This window comes from Carassius auratus, chromosome 6 (genome assembly GCF_003368295.1).
Source record: "Carassius auratus strain Wakin chromosome 6, ASM336829v1, whole genome shotgun sequence".
Taxonomy (NCBI): Eukaryota; Metazoa; Chordata; class Actinopteri; order Cypriniformes; family Cyprinidae; genus Carassius; species Carassius auratus.
The window spans coordinates 6,337,158-6,349,071 of NC_039248.1; the positions used below are offsets into that span (position 1 = coordinate 6,337,158).

An 11,914-nucleotide genomic window follows, 5' to 3' on the forward strand; every position below is an offset into this window, starting at 1 on the left:
TTAGGTTCTGAGAAATAACATGTTATTATCCTATCAAATAACACGATTGTTGTAACTTCAGTCATTGCTGGAACAACTGAAAATCCAGTGTTAAAAATTAACATTTTCAAGATGGAAGCCAAATGTAACATATTTGAGTTACTTCAATTGCTATGGGCAACAAATAAAAAAAAGGTTATGTAATAAACTGAATATTACATCAGTGATCAGTAAAGCATAAGTATTTATCTATTGATTATTTATCATGCAAGAAATATTGGCTGAGGCATGTAAACCTTCAATTAGCCTTACTATATTGTGCTTCTTAATTCTTAAAGAATCACTTTGTTTCTTACCAGAAACCTTTTAATGATAATGTTGATAGAAACATACTTTAGAAACAGCATTTTATTGGATTTACCATGCACACAATCCAGTCTGTAAATGCAACAGACATGTGCACAACAACTTGCAAGTACAGACAAACAAGAGCAAGTGGATAATTCCAGTTCCAAACCACATTAATTTTGTGTTGCTTATAGAGATAGGAATCAATTCACAAGGAACATGGAAATTACATAACTAATGCAAGATGCAGAGAAACATCTGATTACAAAGCTATCATTATTTTTTAAATCCATGAATAAATTCCAGTGTCAATTCTGGCACCAATAGGCTTGTTGTATAGCATAAACATCAATGCAGAAAATGTCCTATGTATGAAAACCAATTATTATGACAAATTTTTCAATTTTGTAAACTGTGCAGAAAGTCCCAGACATATTCCTAACCAGAAAGGCACAAGACAGTTGAATTATTATACACAAAAAAACACACACAAAAAAAACAAACACAAGCAATTAAAACAAATTAAAAACAAAAAGAATAAATATTTAACAATCCAACTAGTGCATTTGGAAAAAAGAAAAAGCACCACTCCCCTACAAGGACTATGCTTTTGTCAAGAGTGTATTTTTGTTCAACTTGCAGTTTCAAATAATTCTGTAAACACAAAGACAGCTAAACTCTGCAAAATGTATCCTTCTACATGTTTTATCCTTATTTACTATGCAACTGAATGCTAACACTGTAAAATTATACTTTTTGACTTTCGCTATTGCAGTTTGTTGGTGAAATCCCCCTCATAAACAAACCATGCACAGGTATTGTACTGGGTGAGATCACCACTATGGGGCGCACCACACCATTAGTATTACAACTGTAATTTAATATGATAATTAGCCACCTATATGTAAACACTGTGGTGCATATATAAATAAATTAGCAATAAAAACTCTTAACAGCCTCTAGAATTCCTAAGATGTACTTAATGAACATGCTTCAGAAGTGAACTCAAAACCAAACAGCACAAAAACCGAAAGCTGCAGTGAACGGCATTGATCAAAAACATGTTTAAACTGCATTCAGACACAGTTTAGTTTGATTCCTCCTCTTTCTGCTGTTGCCCCTGAGCTCCAGTCTCTTCCTGTTGGACTTCCTCTGAGGGGGACGGGCTCCGCTGAGACTGTGCTTCTTCTTCCTCTGATTCACGAGCAGCAGGTGGATCTTCAGCGGTAGGGTCCTGAGGCTCCACAGTAGTAGTTTGTTCTAAGTCCTCTGTAAAAATGAAATAATGAAGCATATAAAAGTTTACTGCTAAAAGGCATGGCAATGTTGTGCATGTGTGAAATTGAAAATGAAACATTGTGTATGTATTAGGCCTGTTATTGCATTTAAAATTAAGAATATAATCTGTGGTATTCATCATTCAGTTTAATACATTTAAAAGAAGCACTGCATGGATTATCAAGACTGTAAAAAGGTCAATTAATAATTATAGGGAAAACATTTAAGACAATGAGCCATGCACCTAAGGGTTTGGAAACAAGATCAGTTCAGATTTTTTTAAGGAGAGATATTCAACATTTTAGACATTCAGTATCTAACCAAGCATCTGACTATCTTGCAAAGACAAATAGTAATTTTGCTGATATTCTGCAACATTAACATTAGTTCCAATCCACATTTTTCAAAAAGCATCTTTTTGGTTGCAATTTCTAATTCTATAAAGAGCAAAAATAATCTGAATGTCAAAAATGAGGGATATTAAGATACCATTTAAGATACCAACAAACCATTTCAAATCACATATTAGAATTTTTTCCCCCTATATTCAAATAAGATTTACAGCCATTAATAAACACACACCCTTCCTGCTTTGTAATGATGATGATTGTGGATCATGATTGTGTTACCCACAGTAACTGAAAGGAGGAGAGAATACTTTAGCACCAAAGCATCATGCAGTGCATACATTACTGTTCAAAAGTTTGGGTCAGTACAATTTTTGGAATTTTATTCAGCAAGAACACATTAAATTGATCAAAAGTGACAGTAAAGACATTGCTAATGCTTCAAAAATTATTTTAAATAAAATACATTTAGTTCACAAAAATATTAAGCATTAACTGATAATGAAAATAAATGTTTTTCATTTCTGAATCAACAAACAGAACTAATAAATATTGCTACAAGTGTGATTGCATCATATAATAATTGCTGATAATAATGTTCATTGTCTGGTTGACTACGTCTTGTATACATTTTTCTGAAAAATCCTGTCATATGCACACAAACTGACAGTCACCACTTACAAGCTACTACTAAATATTGTAGAAACCTAATTTTCTGTAAAGTTGCTTTGTAATGATTTGTATCGTAAAAAGCGCTATACAAATAAACTTGAATTGAACTGAATTAAAATTGAATTTAAATGTTTCTCATGCACCTAAAACCGATTACTAAAATTGAAGACTGAAGTAAAAAATATTTTAAAGTTTATTAAAATAGAAAACAGTTATTTTAAATTGTAAATTGCATTTTGGATCAAATAAATGCAGCCTTGGTGAGCATAAAACCCTTTAAAAAAACATACATATAAAATCATACTGACCCCAAACATCTGAATAGTAGTGTATGTTTAAGTAAAGTGTGTCTGTGTGTGGGTTCTGGGACCTGAGGGAAATTTCTTGAAACTATGAACTTTACTCCAAGGGGTGCCAGAGTGAGAAACACGAGTGGAGTGAGCCGAGACAATACGCTCTAAAAAAACACACAAATAAAATAAAATACAATGTTCATTCATACAAATAATAAATATGAATGATTTCTTCAAAACTGCATGTCTTGACTTTCAAAGTTGTTTGCTCTCCTCTTGGATGCTTTCCAGCTGCAGTTTTAAGACTGATTAACACATGGCATGACAAGATAACAAAATTATTTTATGATGTCCTGATAATGAGGTCGCTGGGGGTCATCAGCATGAAATACCTTCAGGGGCGTCACTGTCCTCTGGTGTCTCTGTGGCGGCAGAAGACTGTGTTTCAGGAGATTCAGAGCGAAGTCTGCGCTCAAAACTGAATTCTGGGAGTCTGGGTGCCTGCGGGCGGGTCTTTCTCGCCGGGTTCATGAAGTAGCAATAAGCACATCGGAACGCTGTAACATAAAACATTACACATGAGTACAAGTATTTTCGGACTATAAGTCGCACCTGAGTATAAGTCGTATCAGTCCAAACATATACGTCATGATGAGAAAAAAAAACATATATAAGTTGGACTGGACTATAAGTCGCATTTATTTAGAACCAAGAGAAAACATTACCGTCTACAGCCACGAGAGGGCGCTCTATGTCTTCAGTGTAGACTACAGGAGCACTGAGCAGCATAGAGCGCCCTCTCACTGCTGTAGATGGTAATGTTTTCTCTTAGTTCATTTCTCTTGGTTTCTGTCAAATTAATTTAGATAAATAAGTCGCACCTGACTATAAGTCACAGGACCAGCCAAACTATGAAAAAAAGTGCGACTTATAGTTCGGAAAATGCGGTATTCAAATAAAATCCTCAGGGAAGGAAGTATCTTCACAGTTCCCTAATGTGTTCAGACAGGTTCTTACCTACATACTCAAATTCCTCTTTCAAAGCCATTCCATTGTGGGAAAAACACTGCTGGCATATCAATGCATATCTGAAAGTATAAGAATAAATGGGAGCAAGAAACAAATTATCATCACATGTACAGACATGATTCTAGCCAGTGCAGTGTTCGATGTGTTTCTCTTTACTTGTACATCAAGCTGTTTGTATGTTATACCAGTGTAATACCTGTTCTGAGGTCCATCTCCCACCAAATACTCAATGACTCTGTCCACAGCGCTGCGCTCCCGTGGAAGGATGGGTCGAGCAAGAGGTGGACCAGGAGGACGCATACCTAAATAATCAAAAGGTCTTCAACATGGCACAAACCAAGAAAATAACACGCTAGGAGACTTAATAATGAAAATAACATTAACTATGGCAAAGCAGAAAGAAGCCTATAAACTTCAGCTTGTGTTTAAGCCCCAGAAAATGTTGATTTAGTGAGGAATGCATTAATCCTTGAGTAAGAAGCAAGTAGTGAATAAACTGTGCGAATGCCTTGATTCACATTATCTAGGGATAGTTCACCTAAAAATTTAAGTTCTAATTCACCCTCATGTCATTCCCAACCTGTATGACTGTCTTTCTTCTGTGGAACATACAAAAGACATTTCGAGAAATGTCTCAGTGTTGTTTCATCCATACAATGTAAGTAAGTGGTCACCAACATTATTCACAATATCTTTCGTTGTTCTGCAGAAGAATGATCATTGTACAGGTCTGGAATGACATGAGAGTGAGCACAAGATGACAGAATTATTTTAAGCAAACTATCGTTTAGAAAGGAAACCTTCATAATGCGCATAAAATTTGACATTTTAACATACTTTTATGTGAAATTGTATTAAAACAGTGTACCTAAAACTAGGGATGCACAATACTGAAGGTTAGTAGTTGATACAAAAAAAAAATATGCATGCCTTTATTTATATATTTTTAAATTGCAATGTATATATTTAATCAAAGTTTATCTTTAAAAGCACTAATAATAACATTGTTAAATATACTCTATAGCATACCTAGAAATACTGTAAATATAACTTCTTACTGTATAGTTCTAATTTTGGGATGCACAAATTTACAAATAGTATTTAAAATTAACGTTTTAATTTAAATGTAATTTTAAATTTAAGACAAAATAGCATTGTATTTTATTATTTGTCAAAATAAGACACAAATGTTCAATAAACAGGTGCATATATTAAATAATAAAAAGTATGATATCACCCTAAAATATAAAATTCAAGTGATTTACAGTCACATTATATTGTCAGAATTTCATAGAGTTACAGCTATGTGCTTTTCATTTACTTATCCATGCAAGGATTTATATGTAAGTATGAGTGTACTGAACCTGATCCAGGTCCAGGGGAATAAGGAATCATGCTTCTTCTCATCATTTGTTGTGGTGTTTCTGCCTGGCTCGCTCCTGTTGGGCTAGTTACAGACCCGGCTAGCCCTTTCTCTGGAGGTCCTCCTGGGGCACCACGAAGGGGTGTGCCTCCTGGGGACATGGGACGGGGTACTGGACCAGGAGTAGCCATTGCAACATGCCGCTGCCGAAGGTCTGGATATAATGAGAATATGGCTTGCATGAAGCATAAAGAAAACACACATAAACACATAATCAAAAGTAAAAACATATACAAACCTTGTCCTGGTCTAGGAGTCATATGTGGTCTGACTGGAGTGGATTCTGCTTCCTGTAAAGAAAAAACATGTATTCATCTAGCTCACTAACTCCAAAAAGAAATCTCTACATCCGTGTAAAGTTTTAATAACACATATGACTGTACTTACTGCTTTCTTTTTAGATTCTGGATCAAATCTCTCCAATATGAGTTTAGCATTTTTGTAGGTCTCTGTTTCCATCACCTCCTCAAGCTGACAAAAACAGAATTAATTCGTTTCATGGTACATACAAACAATTTTATTCATCTGACATACTAGTAGCCACAAACAAGCCTAATTCTTTAGACATCGGTACTAATGTCTCTGAAATCACACTTACTATTTTCCGTTTCTGTGCTTTTAAATCATCTAATTTTTCATCTGAAACAAAAGAAACCATAAATCATTCAATCTATAAAGACATTCACTCAAAAGACCAGTGAGCCATCAATCAAATCCCTGTCAAGGTCTTACATTAACATTAAGATGACGAAAAACTTGAAGAATGAAGAAAAACATATCATATGCTTACTGTTTCTCTCAGTACGTTTGGAGAAAAGGAAGATAAGCAGTTTTCGTACTAGCAACACTCTATGGAGAGAGAGAATATAAAAGCAAGAAAACACATGAACAAACTAATAATGCAACACAATAACCTATAAGCCAAGCAGCCCCTAAAAAGGGAGTATAACACAATGCAATACATACAATGTGATATAATATGTAATACAGGTGTAATAACATCAACTGTAATACAATAAGCAAGCAAATAAAACACAATGTTATTATCCATGAATAAAATACAGGACTCACAGTGCAGGAAAGGCCAGCAGAGGCAAGGCAGTGATGAGCCGGGCGCTCCACTGCTCAGGGAAGTACAGGTAATACACACACAGACATGTGATCAGGTACAGAGCAGATGAGTAGAAGAGAAACCGGCCAACCCACAACTTTTGCAAACGCTGGTTCTTTGCACGAAACTCCTCAAGGTCCTTTATGTCCTGTGGATCCATGTCGCAATATTGTAAGATCATTACCAATGTTATTAGGTAATAAGCTGTAAAAATGCTTTGTAAGGTAACGTAAAAATGACCTACATTTGATAACATTTTATTTAACCCTGTAAAGTCTACTGTATCAAATTTGGTTAATAAATTTCTCAAATCTCTCAAACTGAAAAATTTGTACACAATCTACTAAATGCCTTCTGTCAGATTGATTCATGATTTTTTTAGAGACTAAATGGCTTTTTAATTAAATCCTAAAAATGTCTACCTTGAAGTGCACATTTCTTTTTGCTGTGAAATCTTTAATTAGTAAAATAAATGTTAAAATAACTTTGTTATTAATCATTAATCAGAAATCATTTTAAATTGTGCTGTTTTAATGCTGAAACAGGCTTATGGTGAACATATATTACCTCAACCATCATTTTATTGCATTGCATTGATCAATAAGCATTCTAAAGGCATAAAAGTATTTATCATCTTTTTTAGAGTAATAACAAATAACCTATATGCTTTGGAATAAAGTATTATGGATTTACATTATAAGCTAAATGTATTTTTCCTTTTTGACCATATAAATAACAACATCTGCACCAAATTGCTTATTTTTGCTCAATGTAGAATGTTTTTTGAATGTGAGCTACATATTCTCAATATATCATACTATATGGCCATAAAACCCAGATTTATCCAAAATAATACAACACATAAAACACATATGCAAATAAACACATATGTTGACTCTTTTTTATTCAAAAATCTAAATTATTAATTAACATGACTGAATCTAACTACATTAGATTACACTAACAAAAGTCATTATTAAGGTCAAGTCATATAGCAATAACTTATTGATGTTTATTTATATGGTGGCATGAATAACAGATTTGTCACCACGTGTCATATTACAGCATTTCATTAAAACCTACCACCGACATAAATCTGAGCAACTTTGGCCCTGCTTATTCAGAGCATGAATACTAAATGCCGGATATAAGCTCTGTTAGTTACATTTGAATGTACATTAGAAATTTAACTTAAAGCCCACTGGAACTGCATAGTGTTTTCCTACAGCTCACTCTAAACCAATGCAGTGACCACTACTGGACAGTTAAGGTCAACCGCAGCAGCCCAGATGGTCCTGTCAATACACTCCGCAGATAGACTGAGGCTTTAGGAGGCGAGCCAGGAATGAGTAAAGCAAGGAAATGCAGCCAGTACAAGGGTTCAGATGATGACATACAGCTCTTTGATTGGTTGATAAGGTCACAGTGGCTGAAAGCAGTCTGTGGGTTTGAAAGGGCAAGACAACAGTTGAGAACATACCTTATCCAGTGCCTCTAGAACTTCCACAGTGGAAGGTTTAGTCTGTTGGAACATAATAATTTCATTATTGTTTATAGAATGGGTTTGGAAAGACGAGCAACAACTGGATTCGGGGTAAAAATTGCAAAAGAAGCAAAATACTCGCCTTCCACCGTGAAATTAAGGCTCCCATTGTCAGTAACGCGAAACCAACACCTTAAAACAGAAATCAAACCATTTTAATTACCCTCGTACATATTGCTCGTACATAATATTGAAAAAACACGCTTCCAACCAAAGGAATATAAAGTATATTCGACTGAGAGATAAGACAACAGTGCAACTAACGTTAAATGTTCCAGAGGATATTACTGCAACAGGACATGCAGACAACACCTGCCCTGCCTTCTCGCCAGACGCAAAACTGTCATTGATCAAATTCGATTAATATAAAGCCGTGTGATTTAAACATATTTCATTAGGTTTATATTAGGTGGAACATGTTATAAGATTAAAATGTGCATGAATTCACTCGTTAACTTGCCTTTCTACAGAGATGGGTCGGAGGCTGAGCTTGTGACGGTGACGTACGCAGAAGTTTTCGGAAGTTAATTTGAACCTTCAAATTAAAAGCCCCGTAGCGAACAATTAAAAGCCTTGAAAACAACAAAATGCACTGACTGCATGGATTTAATAATAATAATAATTATATATATATATATAACTTTATTGTAATTATAAAGAGGTATAACCCCATGTGTATGGCCCTCATCTGTACGATAATTATCAGATATTAAACTACGGGAAAAAAACAAGTGAGAGAAGAAAAACAATAAAATAAACAAACGGTGGTGTCCTACATGGAGACATAAAATATATAAATGTAAAAACGGAAGCATAATATTTTAGCTGTGAAAAGTTTTTTTTTTTTCTTTTTTTTTATCAATACATCATGTAACCAATGTTGTTTGGGAGGGGCCAGGGTTCATGGGGGCCCCTGGGCTTGAGGTTATGTTTGGGCCCTATACCTACACTTCAAATGCCCTCAAATAGAACATCATTATATAGTAACACAAAATACACAAACATATGCTTTGAGGTTCATAAATAGTAACTACAATGCAACGTCTGGGCTTTAGTCAAAGTTTAAATGTAATATTAAATATTCATTATATTATAATAAACAGGATGTGTTCTCTCAGTTGAGAGATCAAACCCCTGAAATAACTGAGCAAATAAAAAATAAAAAAAGGCAGAGATGTTGGCTTATTAGTAAATGATTTTAAAAATGAAATAAGCTACTTTTTAAAATATGAAACTTTAAACGCCAGGAGGTGGCAGCAAGTAACTGAGTTGAATCTGATTAATTCAACTTTGCAAAGGACTGTAAAGTTACTTATATTGAATCATTTGCTGGTCCGTGTAACGCTAAGGATAAAACACTGTTGTTCGGACACGCAGCGGTTCTGCTGTTTGTACTTTTTTTTTGACAGAGAAAACTGAATTTTGTGTCTGAACTTACTCTGTAAATTGTTGTTTATTGTATATTTGCGATCGTACAGATATTCGAGAAAAAAATAGGACTATATTTTGTGTGATATAGAATCATCCTTTGTAAAGAAATGAGGTGTGAACATGTGAGAATGTATCATTATCTTTATAAATGTGCGTTCTTTGGGGATATGGAGCTGTTTAAAGTAGCATGTGATAAAGCAGTCGGTGCAGACGCGATCCAATACGTGCTTCCTTCTTCTATGTGAAATTATCATAAATACCAGTTTATGCTGTTTAATTGTGGCTTCCAAGGATCGTACTTTAAGCTGTAGCCCGACTGGCCCGTTTAGATCTTGTATGCGCACTGCGCAGTGGAAATGCGGCTAATAATGCCTGAATTCTGTCTGGAATATAACGAACAAATCAAAGAAAGGTAAACGGGGAAAGGCGGGGCCCATGGGCTGCAGTCCACTCAAGACCAGTGCTAAGCCCGGCCATGATCCCAAAACAGACAAAACCTCAAAAAAAAAAAAAAAAAAAAAAAAAAAAAAACAATTTAAGCCTCATTTTAGTCTAGTCGTAATATGAAGCTTTCCCTGAAATACGAAGATACATTTCTGAATGATTTTAAATCGTAGCCTGGTTTGGTAGCCCAAAACATCATATTAACATTACCAGAGCTGTTGAATAAAATATGCTTTAAACGATGCTCATTCAGGGTCCTGCATTTATTGAATTGACGGAGCACAATGCAGATAGGCTACAATTTGTCCCTAATATGCATATACACAGTTCTGTTGAATGAAAAATATTGCCAGGACCAGTAATGGTGTAGCTGGCCAGTTATTTTTTTCCTCTAGTAGAAATAAATAAATAAATCAACCTTTCCTTTTCACCTAGGCTATATTTATATAAACAGACGTTTAAGATATATTTTGATGGTTCCCTTAACTTATATTGTTCACATAATATTAAATAGACCTATCGAAAGAATCTCCAAACCTAGATGTTGGCTGTCCATAAATGTAGCCTACATGTAGCCTATACGCTCATTTATAAAGCCATGCTTATTTTATTAGTTGTGGGGATTCGGGAACTGCAATTACACGTTAAATTTAAGATTTTTAATCTATGTTACAACTCTCAGGACGTATTACGATTAATGCTGCATAAAAATATTCTACGGATTTTTGTATTTTTGATGCACCGTGTCTCTTTCGCACACGCGCACGCGCACACACATCAAAATGAGTTTTGATATTAGGAAAATGTAGTATTGTGTATTGCTATAAATTCTTCGTATTCTAACACCCATGCACAAACAGGCTAGCCTACATTCAATCTCTCATCAATTCCTACCTGTCCTACCATTCACACACATATTTACCTTAGGGGTTAGTAGGCCTATTGTCATTTTTTATTATTTTGTAATATGCTATAAATGAAAGGCAATGATTAAAATTATAATTTAGTTACAATTTATTGCAAAAGCTTTTGTTTCCTTTTTCACAAATGCTGTACACAGACCCATGAACACAGTGTTGAAAAAAGAGGGAATTTCTGATATTTAAATGTGACAAAGGATTAGACATTTTTTAATCATTAAATGATAAGATGCCTGATTTAGCTACAATAACAACAACATAGCTACAAAGAGCAGTCATGCATGTGAAGACACTTCAGTGCTGTCGATGCCGGACTTCGCTCTATATTTTGAGCTATTTCAAGCGTTTCTGTTTCCTTCATTTGTTCGTTTTTGTAGATTGTAAATGGTTAGCTGGCAACGCCACTGTGGGGTAGAAAATCTGCGGTTTCTAAGCTCTTCCCAGCTCAAAAGTAGATTTACAGCTCAGGTTGTAAAACGGTTTTTACGAGCCTCGCACGCCCGTCATTGGGTATCACAGATGAGACGCGTTCCGGGCTCGCGGTGATATTGGCCCCTCTCTTCCCACGCGCTCTGTTGCACAGGAAAGCTCAGCACGAGGACGTCTGTATGCAATTCGGTCTGATTTATCATTTGTGCAGTATAGTGTTTGTTTTTCTTGTTATTTTAATATTTTCCTTTCTTTCTCTTTCTCTTTTAAATATCGTCTGTTTACTTTAATACAAGGAAGTGTGTTTTAAATAGGTCGTTTTTGCATCAAATGGTAAGTGCAGCTGCAAAATCAAGCTTAATGCTTTTTAATTCTTTAAATAATTTCTATTGACTTTTTTCTGATCTATCAGTAGCTTTATAAACAATTATCAATTATGAATTCTAACAGGAAAATTCTCATAGTCTGGTCATCCTGTGTCTTTTCATGCAGGCGGCAATTTACATTGTTGAATAAAAGAAGTTGTAAATCTAAACATTTAAGACAATAAGACAATCTTGAGATTAGGCCAGATAAGTCAAAATGTGCTGTGCATTTCGGTTCCATGAGTAAATCTGGATTTATTATTTTGGTTTCTTTGTTATCGAATCAATTTAAATTTGAAAGC

The 11,914-nt window shown here is 34.7% G+C and overlaps 1 protein-coding gene across 4 annotated transcripts; it reads right to left on the minus strand.

Annotated features, from left to right (window-relative positions):
- Window positions 1-369: 369 nt before the first annotated feature.
- lnpk (lunapark, ER junction formation factor) lies at window positions 370-8,552 on the minus strand. Of its 4 annotated transcripts, XM_026258474.1 has the most exons (15): window positions 8,484-8,522; window positions 8,288-8,363; window positions 8,106-8,155; window positions 7,961-8,002; window positions 6,441-6,628; window positions 6,160-6,218; window positions 5,968-6,008; window positions 5,757-5,840; window positions 5,608-5,659; window positions 5,311-5,523; window positions 4,143-4,248; window positions 3,935-4,005; window positions 3,310-3,474; window positions 2,995-3,081; window positions 370-1,596 (listed from the first exon to the last, which is right to left on the minus strand). In XM_026258474.1, exons 3-15 carry the CDS (start codon window positions 8,130-8,132, stop codon window positions 1,415-1,417), a joined length of 1,317 nt encoding a protein of 438 aa, XP_026114259.1. In that variant the 5' UTR covers window positions 8,133-8,155; window positions 8,288-8,363; window positions 8,484-8,522; the 3' UTR covers window positions 370-1,414. The 4 variants fall into 4 exon arrangements, with proteins under 4 accessions (XP_026114259.1, XP_026114249.1, XP_026114269.1 ...); XM_026258464.1 differs by lacking the exon at window positions 8,288-8,363 and having other exon boundaries at window positions 8,484-8,552; XM_026258484.1 differs by lacking the exon at window positions 8,484-8,522 and having other exon boundaries at window positions 8,288-8,479.
- Window positions 8,553-11,914: the final 3,362 nt, after the last annotated feature.